This window comes from Carlito syrichta, unplaced genomic scaffold (assembly GCF_000164805.1).
Source record: "Carlito syrichta isolate Samal-C Ts95f unplaced genomic scaffold, Tarsius_syrichta-2.0.1 Scaffold304518, whole genome shotgun sequence".
NCBI classification, from domain to species: Eukaryota; Metazoa; Chordata; class Mammalia; order Primates; family Tarsiidae; genus Carlito; species Carlito syrichta.
In genome coordinates, this window is record NW_007248614.1 from 20,458 (window position 1) to 38,719 (window position 18,262).

The window sequence follows — 18,262 nt, forward strand, 5'->3', positions numbered from 1 at the left end:
CCGCCACGAAAGGGCTCTTGCTGAGTCTCCGCCGCGTGCCCGCCCGTCGTGCTAACCGCACTAGGCTCCCCCAGCCGTCTCTGGGAGTCTCGTCCCCACTTCTGAGCCGGGTCGCCGGGCTGGGTGCAGGGCCCAACGATGGCGGCTCCCTGCAGCCTCAGCCGCCCGAGTAGCTAGGCCTGCGGGTGCGCCCCCGCCCCGCTTATTTTTCCTAGCGGGGAGGCCTCCCTATGCTGTCCAGGCTGGTCTTGACCTCCTGGGCTCAAGTGATTCTCCTGCCTCCCCTGCCAAAGTGCTGGAATTACGGGTATGAGGCACCTGGCCTCTCCAGGTGTTTCTTAAGGACCGAGAAAGCCTCTGGTGACCCGCAAACCATGAGCAGAAGAGCATCTCCAGGCGAATGCGCACCAGGCCCAGTGTCATTGTAGAAACTGGGCCTGCGGAAAGCCCCCGGGCAAGCATGCAAGAAAGTATTCCGGCAACGCGCACGACTCAGTAAAGGAGTTTATATGAGAGCCTGCTCCACTCTAGTCCTGTGCTGGCTGTGGGGACCACCCTGGGGAGGACCCGCTCTCATTTAGTCCAGGGTTACCAGAAGGGGGGGTGTGAATCTGCCACAGTCATCCGTTTCCCGCAGTGAGCGAGCTCCGAACCTGGTCCTGAAGAGGTCTGAGCTCTGGTTCAGAAAGGTGAGATTCTGAGAAGGACGCCCAGAAGTCTCCAGGAGTAACAAAGGACTTTCCTCCTTGCCTGTAGCTACTTTGGGAGCCTGGGAAATGTCAGCTTCTAGGATCAGGTTCCCAGGCACTGAGAGGCCAGCTGGGGTGAACCCCCAGTCCCACGCACCCCAGCTGGGGAGGTGGGAGGCTAGACAGGTAGTGAAGATTTAGTCCTAGCCAGGCCCAAAAGACGGCACAGGCTTTTTGGAGCCAGGAACACCTGGGTTGGAAATCCGGCTGTGCCATTTACTGGCTGTGCAACTGGGACAAGTTACTTAACCGTTGTTAGCTTCAGCTTTTTTATCTGAGAAATGCGGAGAGCGATGTCTTCCTTGCAGAAATGTTATTCAGATGAGATATAATGCTATATGATGGAGGACACAAAATAGACACTCGAAAAAAGGGTGACTAGTCTTCCTGCCCAGCTGCCTTTTGAGTGCTGTGATAAGCACGAGGGCCAAGGCAAGGGCTGGTCTGGCGAGGGGACATCCTCAGCAGGGCGGGGCCGGGTTCGTGCCCCAGCCTGGTGGACGTGAACAGCCTCTGTCTGTAAAGTGGGGTCAGCAGCACGGCACTCGGGTGCTGATGGGAGGGTTCAGTGCACACCTGTAAAAACGTGGCTCAGTGCCTGGCACATGCTGTGTGCTCAACGGTACGAGACATCGTCGTGCTCAGCCTAGATTTGTCGCCGCATTTGTTAAGTAATACTCTGGCCTGGATGGACAGGGTTCCAGGAGCAGTTCTGGTTCTCAAGCAAGTCACACAAGGCTCACACGACACCATGACTTTTAGGGCTCGGAAGAGTTTCTACTGGGTGGCCTGTTCTTCCAGAAGGGAGCCAGTGTCCCATGATGTGTTGTTCTGGCATTCCTGGCCCCGTTTCTAGGTGAAGGGTCAGCCTGAGAGCCTGAAATACTTCTAATTCCCTTAAGGTGTAAGGATCAGAGGAGGTAAAGCTTAAATTTTTAGCAGGGGCAAAACTGGGCCCAAGCGTTGCTTCCTGAGGGTTCCAGTACAGCAGGCAAAACTGCCTTCTCAGGATCGTCACCCGCTGAGTGTGTGGGTGCTGAGTGGCGAGTGTTGTGGCTGTTGGAAGTTCTGTGGCGACTGCAGGCCAAGCGGTCTGTACTGCGCACTTCATGGAAGAACTAAAGCCAGGGAGAGAGTGTTCAGTTTGCATCTCTGCTCTGCATCTGACCTGCTGGCTGACCTGGGGCCAGTGACCTCACTGCTCTGAGCTTCATGCCGCGTCTGAGTGACCTGGTGCTACGTCTTCAACCTGTTTTGCTGCTTATACAGTTCCTCCCTAGGCCCGTCCTCCTTCGACTGCTCATCTCAGGCCTCTTCAGTGACACTTTTCCAGGTCTCTGCACCTGAGCTAATCTTTGCCCTCGGGTCTCCCATTTGACTTAGCCCAAGCTGCTCTGCCGTGGCACCGTTTCGGAAAGAAAGTGTCTATCGGGCATCTCCTCTGAATCCAGGCCTGGGCTGGGTTCCTAAGCTTTGAGGTCCCACCGCTGCTCTTGCTCTCTGCCGCTCTCTCCACTTTTGTCAGGGGCGTGAAATGCACCACAGTGGCACCTTCACAGCCATCAGTGGGACAGCGGGTGACAGGCATCACCATGGTTGTCACAAGACCAGGACAGGTGACAGCGGCTGGGAATGCCAGGGGAGCGGGCTCTGGCCAGGAGGCAGTGACCACCACTCAGCCGAGGCCTGTAGGGGAACCGGGGAAAAGTGGCAGGGCCAGGGCAATGGCTTTGGAGATGTGTTGTGTAACCAGCAGCCACTACGCCCAGCTACTCAGTGGCCCGAGCCACTTCTGTATCGCAGTGAGAGTGGCCATCCTCACAGTGAAGTGGACGTGACCTGCAGGAGGCTTGAAGGACCTGGTCTGATGCTTCTTTGTGTCTTGAAAGTGAAAATGCGAGTGCATAACACCTGGCAGGGAGAGGCACCAGTAAACCTCGCCTGTGTTTCCTGTCATTCTCCGTCATTTCACTTCATGCCTCTGGAAGTTTCCTTCCACTAGTGAGCTCCGCTGTTCTAATTGCTGGCCTCCCTCTGCCTCTGTTCTTATCTGATTGGCAAATCTGGAATGAATAAGCTGGTTGTGCTCAGCTCCTGGACTTCCTTTGTTCTCACGGGAGCTAACCCCCGCAATGAGGAAGCCTGCCCAGGGCCAGTGCTGCCACGGTGGAGAAGCCTGCTTGGTTCTAGGGTCCAAGTAGCAGGTCGCTCAGCTCTCACTCTAAGCTGCATCCTCTCACTTAGCCTTTGTGGGCAATAAAGGTGTGATTTCGCCCCATCTGATATTTTAAGTTTTCCCAATTTGTTCACAGCCTGGGTGGCTTATTTGGCCCCCGCAGAAACCCCAGCAGAGCTTGTGGATGAGGCAGGGCCCAGTTGGAGACACAAGTGCTCCCTCCAGCCCCTGGCTGTGATCTTCTCCTGCCTGTCACTGTTCGGTGAGGGCCGAGGGCCCCGCCTTCCCTAGCTACACATGTGCACTGTCACACTGGTTTAACCAGGAGCACCTACCCCAATGTTACTGAGCCCTGGAGAGAATGACATGCTGCTGAGAAGTGGCAACTGAGATGGCATTCATTCAGAATTTCCCTGCTCTCCCGGGAGTCCTGGTTTCCAGCAGCAGGGACTGTGGTGACAGCTCTGGCCGACAACCCATGGTCCTTCAGTGGCTCTCCATGGTCCACTCCAAACCTCTTTAGCCCAGTCCACTTTGTTCTGCTGGACGCTGCGCCCTGACCTGCTCAACCCCTGTGAGTTTTATGACTTTCCTCCGGAGCAGGAAGGTAGTGCTGTGTCTTTCCTACAGTTGTGAGAATCACATCTTAACATCGGTTCAAGCATTTCGCTCAGTGGCTGGGGATCTAGGAGGTGCTCAGTAAGTCTCGTCAACTCACAGACTTCCCCAAAAGAAAGGGTCTTAAATGATGGGGTTATTTAATTACAAAACGAACCAAACTAATTTGGTTACTGCTAAAGACCTCGATAAAGCACCAAAAAAATCACAGCGAGAGAGACATTCATTACTAGGGAGCCATGAATGCCTCCTCACCCCCTTATAGAATGATGGGACCATGAGGTGATGATTTTGTCTTGGTTATGGCACATGTGCACTGTCTCCATGTGACGGTGACTGGAAGGAATGCAACCCTGCGTCTTGGGTTAAGCGCTCCAACAAAACGACAAAGAACCAGCCAACCGACCAGACACCAAGATCTCAGCCCCCAGAGCACCACCCCCATGCCGGCGGACAGCCCCCCCAACCCAGGGCGGAGGGGGCAAGGAGCTGGGCCTTACGGGGGGCCGCACCTGTAGTTGTGGAACCAGTTGATGACGGTGCTGGTTTTCAGGTTGAGCTGGGTGGCGAGGTCTTCGATGGTTTTTGGTGACGGGTATGGCTTTTGCTGATAAGCGCGTTTCAGGGCTTCCTTCTCTTCGGGAGCCAGCACCACGCGGGGCTTCTTCAGTTGGTGCTGGGGCTGGGGGCTGGCGCCCTGGGTGTAGTCGGTGCCAATGGAGGGGGGCTCGCAGGGCTGGCTGTCACTGACGGAGCTGTGCCGCCGCTTCATGTAGGCTGGGGAGAGAGAGGGCAGACTGGGGTCAAGGCCCAGCTGGGAGACCAGCCCCAATCCCTGAGCCCGCTAGTGCGACGGTGCAGCGTTGGCCCGCAGTGACTCTTGGCTACAGCATCTCTAAACACCTGGACCGGAGCCATTCTGTCGTCTAGCACACACCAAGGACTTGCTCTGAGGGAAGACCAGGTCCCCGCCTGTCCCGCACAGCTTAAGGGTTTCGTGGGGGTCACAGAGAAGCGTCCAGATAGACGCCCACAAGCAGAGTGCACGGGGGAGGCAAGGCCTCCCGGAAGAGACGATGCTGAAACGAGTCTTGGAGGACAAGGGTGACTGATTTGGCCAGGAAAAGAGGCGACCCAGTGGAAGATGGCAGGCGGCTGGTCAAAAGTAGGAAGAGCACAGACACGGCTGGAGGCTTGAAACTGCCGTCAAAGCCCCGCACTGCAGGGATGGAGCTGTGGCAGCGTGAGGCTGGCGAGGGGCAGAGCCCGGTGGGCCAAAAGTTTGGGCTTCGCCCTGAAGGCAACGGGAAGAGATGGAAAGACCTAGCCAGGGAGCCTGGAAGAACGGCCGGGGCTGGTGAGAGGAATCTGGGAGCCATCAGAGTGGAAGCTGAGGTTGAAGCCAGTGACGCAGACGGGAAGGAGGTTGATGAGGGGACCTGGGAAAGGCCAGCACAGAAGGGATGCTCCCCACGAGGCGGCCACGGGGACAGACAGCAGGGATCCCAGGAGGCCACAGCATCAGAGGGTTGAGTCGCTGGGGAGGGGTGGCCAACTACATCGCACAACGCAGAGTCTGACAGGGACTCGATGCCCTCCGGATCCGGGGCTTGGGAGAGGACTGGAGACTGGGAGACCTTGGGGACAGACCCCGGGAGTCGTGGGAGCGGCAGCCAGTCAGCGGGAGGCTCAACTCCCCTTCCCAGTCAGAGGCCGAATTACCACCTTGAGAAGCCTGGCTGTGAGAGAAACGTGGACAGAGGGGCTTCTGGGAGGGAAATCCGGGGTTGGGGGCGGGCTCAGAGACAGGAGCGTGGTGAGGCTTCTAGGCTGAGGGGAGCCGGCTGAGGATGCCAGCTGGGGATGTGGGCGACGGTCTGATGCCTGGAGGTGAGGACGGGTCCTGGACGTGGGTAGGAGGGGCAGGGACAGAGCGGTTCACGAGGGCTGAGTGGGGGTCGAGAGCCTTTCTTCGTGAGAAAGAGGGCAAGGGGGGACGGGTGAGGGGTGAAGAGGTGGGACAGCAGCCGAGAGGGCAAGGGCGGGACGGAAGGACCCGGCTGGGGCGAGCGCAGGCGGCCCCACGGAAGGGGGAGACACTGGGCTGAGGCGGCATCAGCCCCGGTGGGCAAGGGGTGTCCTCCCAGGAGCCTGCGGCCGAGGAGGGCGGGTGGATGGACCCATGGGAGCACTCATCCAGGCGGGGCTTCGGGGGGAGGGGCAGCGAGAGGAGCCGAAGTCCGGGCGGGGCTGGGGAAGGGGAGGCATGCAGCAGAGGGCAGCCTGGCGGGGAGCACGGAGGGGGCGTCCCGGGTCTGGAGTCGGGTGGGCGAAGACGGGAAGATGGAGTGTGGGTGGGGTGTGGCCAGCGAGGGGTGCCGGTGTCAGGATGGAGGAGTCAGCGTAGCCAGGGGCTAGGAGGTCAAAGAGCCGGGTGGGTGGGCGAGCCTTCCGCGGGGCAGGACAGGCCCCTGGACAAGGCAGGGCGTGGAGCCTGGAGGAAGGTAACAGCCCGGGCCAGTCTTGAGGCAGAGCAGAGAAAAGCAGGAGGCTGGGGGGGGAGCGCTGGAGGGTGGCAGAGGCGGGGCAGGGCGCTCCCGTGGCAGCCTGTCTGGGTGCTGTGGGTGCGGGACCAGGAGGCAGCTGTGGAGGTGGGCGAGGGTCAGAGACTCAGGGCGTGGGGTCTGCTACGCGGGACGTGCCTGGGCGGAAGGGTGAGCCCACGCAGGTTGGGTTCTGGAGGCTCTGTGCTCCCTGCTGTGCGCCAGTAACTGGCAACTGGGCTTCCAGCTAAAGCCACTCTGATTCCTCAGCAAATGAGTTGTCCGCATTTATCTTTCTGGGGGCCAGTTTGGAATATGGTCTGAACGTTCTTTTTTTGCGCCCTCGACCTGCTGGGCTGCAGCGATCTTTCCGCCTCAGCCTTCCAAGAACATTCTTTAAAAGTTCTCATAACTGACAGAGGATGAGACATGCTACTTAATTCAAGTCACCGTCCGAGCGGCAGGGTCGTCATCAGCGCATGGCTGCCAGTTAAGGCTTACGGTCAGGCTGTGGGAGATGCTACTGGGACCCGATGGACACGCGAGGACCCTGAAGCTTAGAGAGGTGGAGTGAGTCACGTGCGGCCACAGCCAGCAGGAGACACAACCGAGCCTGACGAGGGCAGTGCAGCCTGTTCTGCAAGAGGGTGGCCGGTCCCCTGCGCTCCTGCGGGACTGCAGCCCATGAGCAGGAACCGAGGCAGTGTCCGTGGGGGCCACAGCAGGCTAAGGAGACGCTCCGGCAGCACTGATGTTTCAGGTCTCAAGGAAACGTCAAAGGAGAAGCGTAAAGACCGTCAGGGTCCGCCTGCGGCCACCAGGGACAAGAGACCTCCGAGACAGCCGAGGCTCCGAGTGCGTGTGTGCACGTGAACATCCACATGCTTACGACTGCGAACAGGGTCTCACGACAGGAACAGGAAAGCAGAAGGCGACTAGGGCAGAGAAGATTTACGAGAGAGAAAGAAAGGGGAAGAATGGAAGGTCAAGGATGAGCGCTGAGGGAGACGGGGGCTTCTGGGACAGAAGGAGGCACAGTGTGTGCGTGAACCGGCGCGACGCGGGACCTGTTGTCCTGTTTTTACTCTAGGCTAGGCTGGAGGCACGAGGCCTTTCCAGAAGCACAAGTCAGTAGCGCTCGTTCACGGGGCACTTCTGTGTGTGCTCGTTATCCTGTGACCAAGTCAGCACTGTCACCCTCATTTTCAGACGTGAGAGCTTAGGCGAGGGGGCATCTAACCAAAATGGCGAGCGTGCCATTTTGACATGAGAATGAGGGAACGACCGAGAAGGTAAGTCTTCTCCAAAAAAATCAATGCGGCATAGTCAAGGGCCACGAGAAAGTAAGCCTGGCCCGGCCAGTGGGCGAGACTTTCTGGCTGCCTCCCATGGGAGACGATGGGGGGGGTGGGGCGCATCGCACGGTGGGAGGGCTGGGTCTGACAGGCCAGGGCCTGGTCTCCCTCGGGGCTGGTGAAGGCCTTCCTAGGGAGCGGCCCGGAGGCCAACACCCCACCGGCGGAGAAGGCCGCGGGCTGCAGCTGCTTTGGGGACCTCGACTTGCGGGGAGGGGGCTTGAGTCCTGCGGAAACAGTAACTCTTTGGTGACACAAGAGGGCGCCCGAGCTCGTGCGCAGGGAAGAGTGGAGGCCCAGGAAGCCCTGAAGACGCTCGGGCCCACCGAGGTCCTCTTCCACCAGTCCGGGAAGGGAACACTCCAGGGAGGGCAGAGGCAGGGCCTCCTCTCTCCTGAGGCCTGAGGGCTGCCGCGAGGCCCCGCCCTGGCACTGAGCGCACGGCCTCATGGGGCTCAAGGTGGAGGCCCTGCCTTTTGACAGAGTCGAAACTTTAAAATTGCTTGATGAGTCCTGATGATCACAATGGAAACTCAGCAACAGGAGTATTGGGGTCGTGATACTATTCTCTCCACTTCTGTCTAGTTTGAAATTTCCCACAGTAAGAAGCTGAAAAATTTTAGGGGTGCTGGCAGCAGGCCTTGAAGCCCACGGCACTGTCTAGGAGGCCTGGCCTGAGCCGGAGCCTTGTCTACACTGATGGCAGGCCAGAGCGCGCCGAGGCCAAAGGTGGGGTGGGGGAGGCATGGCCAGTGGGCGCCTGTAGTGCCCGTGGGCCCCAGAGGGGTAGGCTCTCAGCACGGAGGCAGCGGACATATGTTTAGAAGCAGCTGCGCTGAAGTCTGACGGCCTGCTCCCTACTGATGCCAGCTGCTGAAACCAGGCAGGCCCCAGGAGTGCCTGAGTCTCATCTTTGCTGGGTAACGGCACCTACACAGAACAGTGAGGACCGGGAGAAGTCTCAGCACGGTGTCTGGCCAACAGGGAGCACAGTTCTCAGAGAACGGAAGCCTCTGGCCCCACAGAGTTGCTGGAGGAGACACCAGAGATCTGGCTCTTCTGCAGCCCTGTTCCTGGCTGGCTGTGACTGGTGATGCTCAGCTAGCACCTCCGTTGAGGAGAGAGGACACAGGCCTCGCTGGGTGCAGACACTCTGTGGGGGCGGGGCGGGCAGAGCCCCCCAGAGGCTTGTGATGCCCATCTTCGTTTAGGCCCTCTGTGTTAGCTGATCAAGGAGAGTGGTCACAGCTTCGTACAGTCAGACCAGCAGCTGGTGCCCAGTCTCTGCGTAGGCACCGTGGACAACCTGAGGACCGTGAGTCCACAAGCCGACTTGCTAGCAAGACCCTCACTCAGCAACTACAAACCATGAGGCAAAGCAGACTTGGCTTTGGGCTTTTTCCTGTGTTGTAGCCTACAGCCTACAAGAAGAATGCCAGTCAACATTCGAGATGGCGTGTGGGGCCTGTGGCGTCACCTCTCTCAAGAGACCGTGTCCCCAGAGGCTAGAAAATAATAACCAGAGAGATATCCATTCTGGCAGGAGTTTGCTCTACCACTTTCCAGGCTGAGTGACCTTGGTGGAGGCACCTAGCCTCTCTGAATCTGGATTTCCTGATCTACAAAATGCATTTCTTAATTCTTAGTCTACTAACAGAGTTAGCTGTGGTACATGCACAGCTCACACTGTTATACTCCACCCTGCCACCCACACAACAAAGACAACCAGATGCACTACTACCCAATGCTGTGCTGCCCTCCTTGGTTAAAAGAGCTCCCAATGCTAAAACAAAACAAAACAAAACAAACTTTAGATTCAGGCTGCTGGACGGAAAAAGTTGCAAATTTCCCCAGTCCTTGTAGGTACTCATTAGCTGGTGACTGTCAGAAAATGTTTGCCCTGTCTTACAGTCCGTCCTCGGTCACGGGTCAACGTCCCTCATCAGCTCTGTGTGAAGGACTTAAGAAAAATCTTGTAAATGGGGGCGAGGGTGGGGGAGAGGCACCTTTCTTCTCCATCCGCTTCATGTCCATCAGCTTTTCCACATTGTTGGGGTCATTCAGCCACAGCTGCATCCGGACAAAGGGCTCCCGTCCCTTCAGGCTGAGCTTATGCCAGGGCTTCGGGCGGGCAAGGAGGTCGGAGACGGAGCCTTGAGTGAGTCCTAAGATGGTCTCCCCAAATAAGCGCTGACCTGGAGAGAGAACAGCCGAGAGAGGTCTCACTGCCGAGAGCCAGGGGTCTGAGAGGCCAAGTATTTGTCCAGGCTAAACTCAGATGCGAGAGTTTAAAGGCCCAGCGTCTAAGCTGGGCGGGCTGGGTCCTGACTTAGAACAAGCACTCTGGGGACAGATTTCTTTAACCAGACTTCTAACAAACTCTGTTGGCAAGGGAGCTGGCATTGCTCTTGCATTCCCCTTGCACACAGCAAACAACACTTCTCTCAAAAAAGCCTTTGGGCTGTGGGTGAACTGAGGCCTGATAACACCTGTGGCATTTCTCAGTTAAACCCTTCAGCTGGGCTCAGGAGGTCGAGCAGCACACGGGGACCTCGCTTGTACACTCTCAAACCAGAGGGCTGTGGCGTCTCCTTTCACGATCAGCAAGGTCGTTGGGTCCTGCTGAGAAAACAGCCCACTTGACCCAGGGTCACAGCAGGAAAGCGGAGGAGAGAGAGCTCCCTGCTCTGTCTTGTTGAGAGACAAGCCATTTCCAATTCCAGAGTCTGCTCCCGCAGTCTGAGCCGCCTTTGCTCAATCCAGTTCAGAGTGGATCAAAGCCCTGTCCCTGATACCTTTTCTTCTCCCAGGCCGGGGTGAGCGGCCAGTTTCACAGGCTGATCAGAGGGCACTTCGCTCTGGAGAGCACAGCGGCATTAAGCTGGCACTGTTTGTCAGGGGCTTAAAAGAGCAGCTCATTTCTCTGGGAGCCATCCAGCGGCCGCTGAAGAGGGCCACCACTTTTAAAGATACAAATTAGCATCAGTCACAGCCTGAATGACCTGACGGGAGAACCTAACAAACAGGGCTCATTAGGTGGAAATGGAGATTGGGATCAGAGAGACCTGGGTTTGGTTCCACAAAGCGTGCAGAGTGGGGAATCTCGGGCCGAGAGCACCTCTCCCCTCAGGGTCTGCAAGCCCGCGGAGGACTGGCTTGTTCCCTCATGGCTCATGTCTTCCACGTGTGAAAGAGAAACACCCCGCCTGTGCTCCCAGGGAGGCTACAGAAGAAAATAACAGCACCGGCTTGTGAAAAGCAGGCCGCCAAGTAAAAGTTTACTGTGTGGAAAGCTTTGAATTTTATAATATATATTTTTTGTACCAGTCTTTTAAAAAACAATTTTATGATTTAAAAGAGATGAGATCTCATCACATTGTCCAGGCTGGACTTGAACTCTTGGGCTCAAGCGATCCTTCTGCCACCACTTCTCAAGTCGCTGGGATGACAGGAGGGGATGGCAGGACTATGCACCTGGCGGAGTCATTTTCCCCCAGAGACCCATTTACAGGTTTTGTAAACCTCTCTGCTTTTCAGACTCATAGTGTAGCTCAAAAACGCCCCCAGTCCTCACCAGTTTTTCTTTCTTTTTTTTGTGATTGTTTTAAATAAATTTTACTTAATTCTAGGCCAGGCACGGTGGCTCATGCCTGTAATCCCAGCTCTTTGGGAGGCTCAGGTGGGAGGACTGGCTTGAGTCTAGTTCAAGACCATCCTAGGCAACATAGCGAGACCTTGCCTCTACACAAAATAAAAAGATTAGCTAGGTGTGGTGGTACACACCTGTAGTCCCAGCTACTCAGGAGGCTGAGGCTGAAGGATTGCCTGAACTCGGGAGGTCAAGGCTGTGGTGAGCCATGACTGTGTCACTGCACTCCAGCCTGGGTGACAGAGTGAGACTCTGACTTAAAAAACAAAAACCAAGCATTTTACTTCATTCTAACCTGCCAAACGACTCTCTTTTTATTCCAAGGAGCTCGCTATGTTCAGGAAAGCAGTATATGGGAACAGCTAGTTACTAACTGCTTGTCGCCCCCGCCCCCCGTTTTATGGGGAAAAAGACATCAAGTGATTATCATTGGAAAACTGCTTGTGTTGCTTCTAGAGTTTTCCTAGCCGCGGCGCTCGGCCATTTCTGGGTCACAGACTTGCTTGAGAACCCGCACAAAGCTCCCGATCCTCACCAAGGAGACCAGCGTCAACTACAACTCCAGCCATGAAGGAGATGCAGGCGGCAAAGCCAAGGGCTGAGTTCAGTGTCCTCAGTCTCCTAACTGCAATCTTGCCACGATCAGTGTTTAAAGTTAGACTTTTCTTCAGTTGATTTTCCACATTTACATGAAATGACACTTCCTATGAGGGGACAGACAGCAGTAAAGTATCTGGCCTGCATCCTTGGATGTGTGACAAGACTGTGAAGAGGGCTGACTCAAGTCTAGGAATCCCTGCACGTTTCAATAATTGATCAACATATGGGACTTAGCCGTTTTTTCAAACCAAGAGCTATGGTTTTATTTTTATGAATCAACTTAACGACACGTGGGCTCAGCTGATAATTACTTTCCCCCGGCTCTGCTTTGTACAGCATGCTGCAGACAGCGGGGCAGGAGGCCTCAGCTGGACACGCTGGCCTAACCCAGGCTGCTGGGTCAGTGGGTGAACCTTACTGGAGCTCAGCTACTCTCTCCTCTTCTCCTCCCCCAGGACAAACAAAAGACATACAAAGCCCCTCCTTGTGTAGCGGACACATCCAGCCACTCTGTGGCTTGTCTTGGCTGCAGTGGCGATGAGAATGCGGCTCCTCTGTGGCCTCCCATAGCTGCGAATCCTAGGGACAGAGGGGCTGTCTCCACCCTCTGCAGGCCTAAGCCAGGCAATACCCTAACATTCTTATAGCCACAGTGACCGACGAGCAGTGACACAGAGCCTCCGAGCCACCTGGCAGAGCCCTGGAGGGCGGGAGTGCTTGCCAGGTGGGGCCTGGGTCTGATGCACATGGGATAATGGGGCCGCGTGTCCCGGTGGCAGAGCTGAGGAATGGAGACTGCTTCGTGGGGCAGCAGGGGCAACAGCCGTCCCAGAAATTAACAGTGAGAATCGCCAGCTGCCAGGCGAGGTGCCAGGTAGGCACCGCTATGTACTGAGGGGATCAGCGGTGGAAGCAGCTTGCCCAGCACCACAGACACAGTGAGCAGGAGGAGGATGCGGATCCCGCCTGCCAGACTCTTCCACGAAGCCGTCTGGGTTCTACTGGGCAGACGCAGTCCTGCCCGGCTCTGGCGCCGACTGAGGATTTGGGACTCTACTGGGTGCGTCTCGGTAAAGACCGTCGAACCTACGTGCCCATCTTCCAAGGGGCCCCTGGCGGGTGCGAGGCCGGAGGAGGCGGGGACTCCCTGTAGAATGAGCCCCGCGCGGGCCCCTCCGGTTTCCCCGCTACAGGACGCCTCACGTCCTTCAGGCAGCGCACGGAAGTGTAAACCCTTCGGCTGGCTCAGCCTGGGCCGCCGGCCTGTTCCCCTCGCAGGGCACGACCCGGCGCCTCCTGACGGCGCGGCGGAGACCAGAACCTACCGAGGTTGTTATCCGTCAGCACCTCCTTGACCCTCTTGGTGATGCCGTAGGTGTCCAGCTCTGGGGACATGGCTACTAATTCTTGGATGCTGAGGGCTGAGTGTCCGGAGAGGGGCAGCGGGGTGGTGGGCTGGGAGTCGGACGTCGGAGGGTCGCTGGGCTCTGGCGGCTTGCCGTCCTTGCTCGTTTCGATGGGGGGACAGGGCTGCTGGACCAGTTCAGTCAAACTCTTCACAGACTCGCTGGAACTCATCGGGGACTCGGGGGCGGGGCTGCAGCTGGCAGAGGTCTTTGGAGTGCTTTCTGTAATTAAAGCACACGAGAAACTGTGCCTGAGAATGGCTGTCTTCCACCACGAGCTTCTCTATTCCCCACCTAGGAAATACTAATTAAACGTCTGTGCAAGAAGTGTACAGTACAGTATCCTATGGGTCTTAATGAATTGTTGCCGTTTTCTGACAGAGAGTAACCTCTAATTTTCTGTATTAAAAAACCCAAAATAGCACAAATAGAAGAAAAACTAGGGGTTTAAATAAAAGGTTTCTGAAGGCTTAATATGAGGGCAGTCTGCTAAGAAATGCCTGTCATATTAGTCACGTTATCACTGTCATGATTTCGCCTAATAAAACTCCACACTTTTCTCATTCAGAAGTACCTTGGCCGTATGATAACTTGTGTGGTCATTTGGTCTGTATTTCCAGAAGAAGTAGCAGAATGGTCAGATCATTTTAAACGAGGGCTGCCCGTGAAGTGTGGTCACCACAGGTGTGAAGAGCCTTAAAGGAAGCCTCAGACCCCAGCTGCTGGCCCCTGCCTGTGGCCCAGTGCTGGCCTCGGGATCCAGGCTGGCCTCCACTGTGACCGCTGAGGGGCTGCACAGCACCCGCCTCCAGGCAGGGACGAGGGCGTCCAAGAGGAGGGAGCCCTGCTCTGCTCTCAGCGCCTCCGTCTCAGAGACCTACACGGAAGCCCGGCACTCACTGGTGTGCTTGCTTCTGAAACCAAGCCCTTGGTCCATCTCCACCACACGGCCACTGACACTGGAGGCAGCAAGCAGGCATCCACATCGCCTTAAGAAGGGCCTCTGTTTTGGGCCACTGCAGGTGCACAGTGGGAAATGTCACCCCGTACTCCCTCTGGCCTTTCTGTTAGTGCCACCCGCAAAATCTGACAACGCAGGCTTGATTCTGGTTTTGGGGTGTCTGGAATGAAGACCTTGGCCATTTCCCAATTTTCGGATACAGAGGAAGCCTGTCCAGGGGGAACACGTGAAGTGGCTTTGTGCTGTCCTGCCACGGGCCCCGCCCAGGGTCTTGGCCTAGTTTCTCCTCAGCCCTGAGGCCCACAGATGGTGAGACCCACAGTGCCACGTGGGGTCAGAGAGATGGTCCCAGGGAAATGACATGCCACAGAGGGCGGACAGGGTCTTACTCTACTCAGTTTCTGGCAGGTCATTCAGCCAACATCAGCACACCCTGTCAGTGCCCCCAGTTTTGTCACCTGACTAAACAGCAAAGGCCATCCTGAGCAGGAATTTAACTTCAATTTGCCACACAACCGAGTATCCTTTGTTATAACAGACAGATCATATTCAGGACAACTTACTGAAAATGGATTCCAAACACAAGGAGTATGGTGAATTAATACCTAGAAAGAGCAAAGCCCAGCCGGGCTCGGTGGCTCAGCCTGGAATCCCGCACCTTGGGAGGCTGAGGTGAGTGGATTGCCTGAGCCCGCGGGTTCGAGACCCGCCTGGGCAGCGAGACCTCATCTCTACCATAAATCAAAAAATCAGCCGGGCGTGGTAGCGTGTGCCTGTAATTCCGGCTACTCGAAAGGCTGAGGCGGAAGGATCGCCGGAGCCCAGCAGGTCGAGGCTGCGGTGGCCGGGAGCGGCCACTGCACTCCAGTCTGGGCGACAGAGTGAGACTCCAACTCAAAAAAAAAAAAAAAAAGAAAGAGCAAAGCCTGAAACAAAGCAAGTGTATTTCACGCGCAAAACCCATTTACTGTCCTGAGCTGGTACCATGTTTCATCATCAGATAAAGCCGTGTCCTTGACCTAGGAAATCAGGTTAAAAAACAAACAAAAAAACACAAAAAACCGAACAAAACTCGTTTGTAAAAGATGTAAAAGAGATAGATGTAAAAGGAGGAAATGGTCCATATAAATCTTTAAGGCAATACGACTCCTACAAATCAGATTTCTTCCCCCTGCTTACCCTCAGGTCACCACACAACTGGATATGAAACCCAGCAAATGTTATTTTTGTATCTGAAGCAGCGAAGGAATTGCACTGTAAATTCGCCCTGATCCACCCATGCGAGCGACCGATGTGGCAGATCATCCGTCTTGCTCACTGTATACTGTCAGGGATGGCACGAATTCCCCACATGATAAACAGATTTCTTCTCAGGTTTGTGTCCTTTAACCCGCAGCAAGGTCAAAATCATGGCTGCCTGGCTAATAAACCGCGGGGCGCTGGCTGCTATACCGCCTCCCTGTTTTGTTCCAGGCACGGTAGAGGAGGGTGCACCCAGGGACTCAGCGGCTGTGCAAGCCTTAGTCTCTGCAAGCCACTGGCCTGTCTTTTTGCCACAAAGGACCCCTGTGAGATGAAACAGAGGCGCTCCCCACCATCACTGGTGTCCCTCTGTGCTCCCACGTGTGACGACAGACAAAGGCAGAACCCTGTCTGGGCCCCGAAACACCCAGACGTGTGGAAGTGACACAGGGCGGCAAGTTGCCAGAGCCAGCTTGCGTCTGCTGCTCCACTGTCTGTGTGAGTGTGAAAGGCAGGAAACGACCGGAAGCTGAGAGCTCTTCTCGGAGACAACGGGCTCACCGACAGACACGCACGTACAGATGTGGCCCTGGTCTCAGGTCGCAGAAAGCGGGGCCAGGCCCACATGCTTTGGATAGGTGTGGACAGACGCCACAGCACGCGGGCCTGTTGGAGACACCATGAATCCCCCCGCTCAGAACGTAGTGTTGAAAAGAAAGTTGCTTTTTAGAGGCGATTTCCAGGAAGCACCCCAGCCCCAGCGGTAGGCCCGGCATGACAAAACCAAGCCCATCAAGAGCAGCCACAGCCCCACGGCAGGGGCCAGGGTGGGCGGGCTCTCTGCGGGGCGAGAGCCGGCTGCCCGTCTGACTCCTCATCCATCCTGACAGGACAAAGCGTGTGGCCAGCAGAGAAGAAACGTTGCCTTTTCTTTTCCAAAAATTAGCAGCTGGAACCCTCCAATTAAAACAGTACTCTTTGAAAGAACAAAGCCTTGCTCCATTCCATGCAATTACAAACAATAATTAAAAAAAAGAAAGGCAGAGGAGTCCTGAACTTGCCATGAAGGCACTGAACTTGGGATAGGGCTCCCTCTACTGGCCGGCTGTGTTAACTTGAATGTGATTTTTTTTTTTTTTTGAGTTGGAGTCTCACCATGTCTCCCAGGCTGGAGTGCAGTGGCACGCTCACGGCCACTGCAGCCTCAATCTGTTGGGCTTAGGCGACCCTTCCACCTTGGCGTTCCAAGTAGCTGGAACTACAGACGCATGCCGCCACGCCCGGCTGATTTTTGTGATTTACTGTAGAGACAAGGTCTCACCAAGTTGTCCAGGCTGGTCTTGAACCCCAGGCTCAGGCAGTCCTCTTGCCTTGGCCTCCCCAAGTGCTGGGATTACAGGCCGAGCCACCGTGTCTGGACTTGAATGTGATTCTTAACTGCTTAGAACATCCTGATCTCCTTATCTGAAAACTGCAGATGTAGTAAGGAATGAACCCGCCACATAGTTGGTGCTATGTTAACACAATCTGAATTTGACTTTTTTTTAGAGTAGTTTATTAAATTGTATTGAAACAGATTTATTTCTCTAAAGTCTTCATTCACCATAAATCACTTGACAGATTGCTATTTCTTCCACAGGGCTTGGTACATAACTGAGACGCTGGTGATGGACTCAGGGGCTGCATCTTGTATCATGCCTGTGAATGACGTTCTAGAAAAGACAGCATTACAGGAACAGAAAACAGACCAGAGGCCACTAAGTGGGAGAGACAAGAGGGAATATTTGGGGGACGATGGAATTATTCTGTATCATGACTGAAAATGCACAGAACAGTTCTATGAGTGAAGAGTGAATTACTGCAGTAAAACCATACAGAATTATACTTCAGTAAAAACTTCCTTAGGAAGCAAATGCTGGCAGAAAGAATGCATGAAGGCGTGTTGTCAGGCCACCGAAAATGGGGTGAACAGGTCACAGGTGGCCCTGCTCCCTGGAGCTCAGCCTTGTGGGGAAGACAGCCATAAACCAGGAAGTACGACTGAACAATGGATATTCCGATGGGAGACAGAGGGGGTTCATGGCAGGGTGGCAGGACACCCATGTAGGGATAAGGCTTCCTGGAAGAGGGATGTTTCAGGTGGATCTTGGGCACGAACCAGATGTTAGCCAGGTAAAATGGGGGTGGTAGGAGCGGTGAGAAGGGAGGCAGGTTGTTCCAGACAGTCAGAGCGGGAGGTGGTAAGGAGGCAGCTGGTGGGGCTGAGGCCTGAGTGAAATTCAGGGTGGGGCCTCGGAACGGGCCGTGCCTGATGCCCGTGTTTTAATCCCAGGGCAAGAGGAAGCCAGGACGAGGCCCGCTCCAAGACGGAACTGCCCCTCACCGGGCATCACGTCTCTTCTGCACACTCGAGGTGAGCGCAGAGTGTTTACTGAGGCCTTGCCCAAAACAGCAAAAACTGGAAACGGCCCGTCACAGGAGACTGGGCATCCACAGCAGCATGGTCACACAATTTGCGATCGGCTGCAGACAGCAGTGAGTGTAAGAACTGCGGCTGCACGTACCAACGCCAGAGGCATCACAGGGAGCTCGAAGAGCAAAGCGCAGACCAGACACAGCGAGGCGTCTATGTCATGTGTGGAAGCTTGCACTCACTACATACGTGTGGCTGCTTCGATCAGGAGTGAAGGCGCACAGCAAACTCAAGACAGACAAGAGTCCTCGTCTGGGGGAATGGAATTAGGGACGGGGCTTCAGCGCCATCTCTGCTGTCTTACTTCTGTTACAAATATGGGATTAAATGATGACCAAAAGTCAAGGCTACGGGCAGGTGATGGATACGTGGGTGTTTACCACATTATTCTATAGTTGTTGTGTTTTTTTTTTTTTGAGTTGGAGTCTCGCTCTGTCGCCCAGTCTGGAGTGCAGTGGCTGCTCCCGGCCACCGCAGCCTCGACCTGCTG

The 18,262-nt window shown here is 55.6% G+C and overlaps 1 protein-coding gene across 1 annotated transcript in view; it reads right to left on the reverse strand.

The window, feature by feature from the left end:
• Positions 1 to 18,262, reverse strand: part of LOC103262502 (homeobox protein cut-like 1) — a 290,353-nt gene that overhangs the window by 14,014 nt on the left and 258,077 nt on the right. The window contains exons 23-27 of the mRNA XM_021713407.1: positions 13,016 to 13,318; positions 9,448 to 9,636; positions 4,056 to 4,320; positions 593 to 676; positions 319 to 437 (exon numbers count right to left, since the gene is read on the reverse strand). Coding sequence (XP_021569082.1) covers positions 319 to 437; positions 593 to 676; positions 4,056 to 4,320; positions 9,448 to 9,636; positions 13,016 to 13,318 — 960 coding nt within the window. The remainder of the gene's footprint in view (positions 1 to 318; positions 438 to 592; positions 677 to 4,055; positions 4,321 to 9,447; positions 9,637 to 13,015; positions 13,319 to 18,262) is intronic.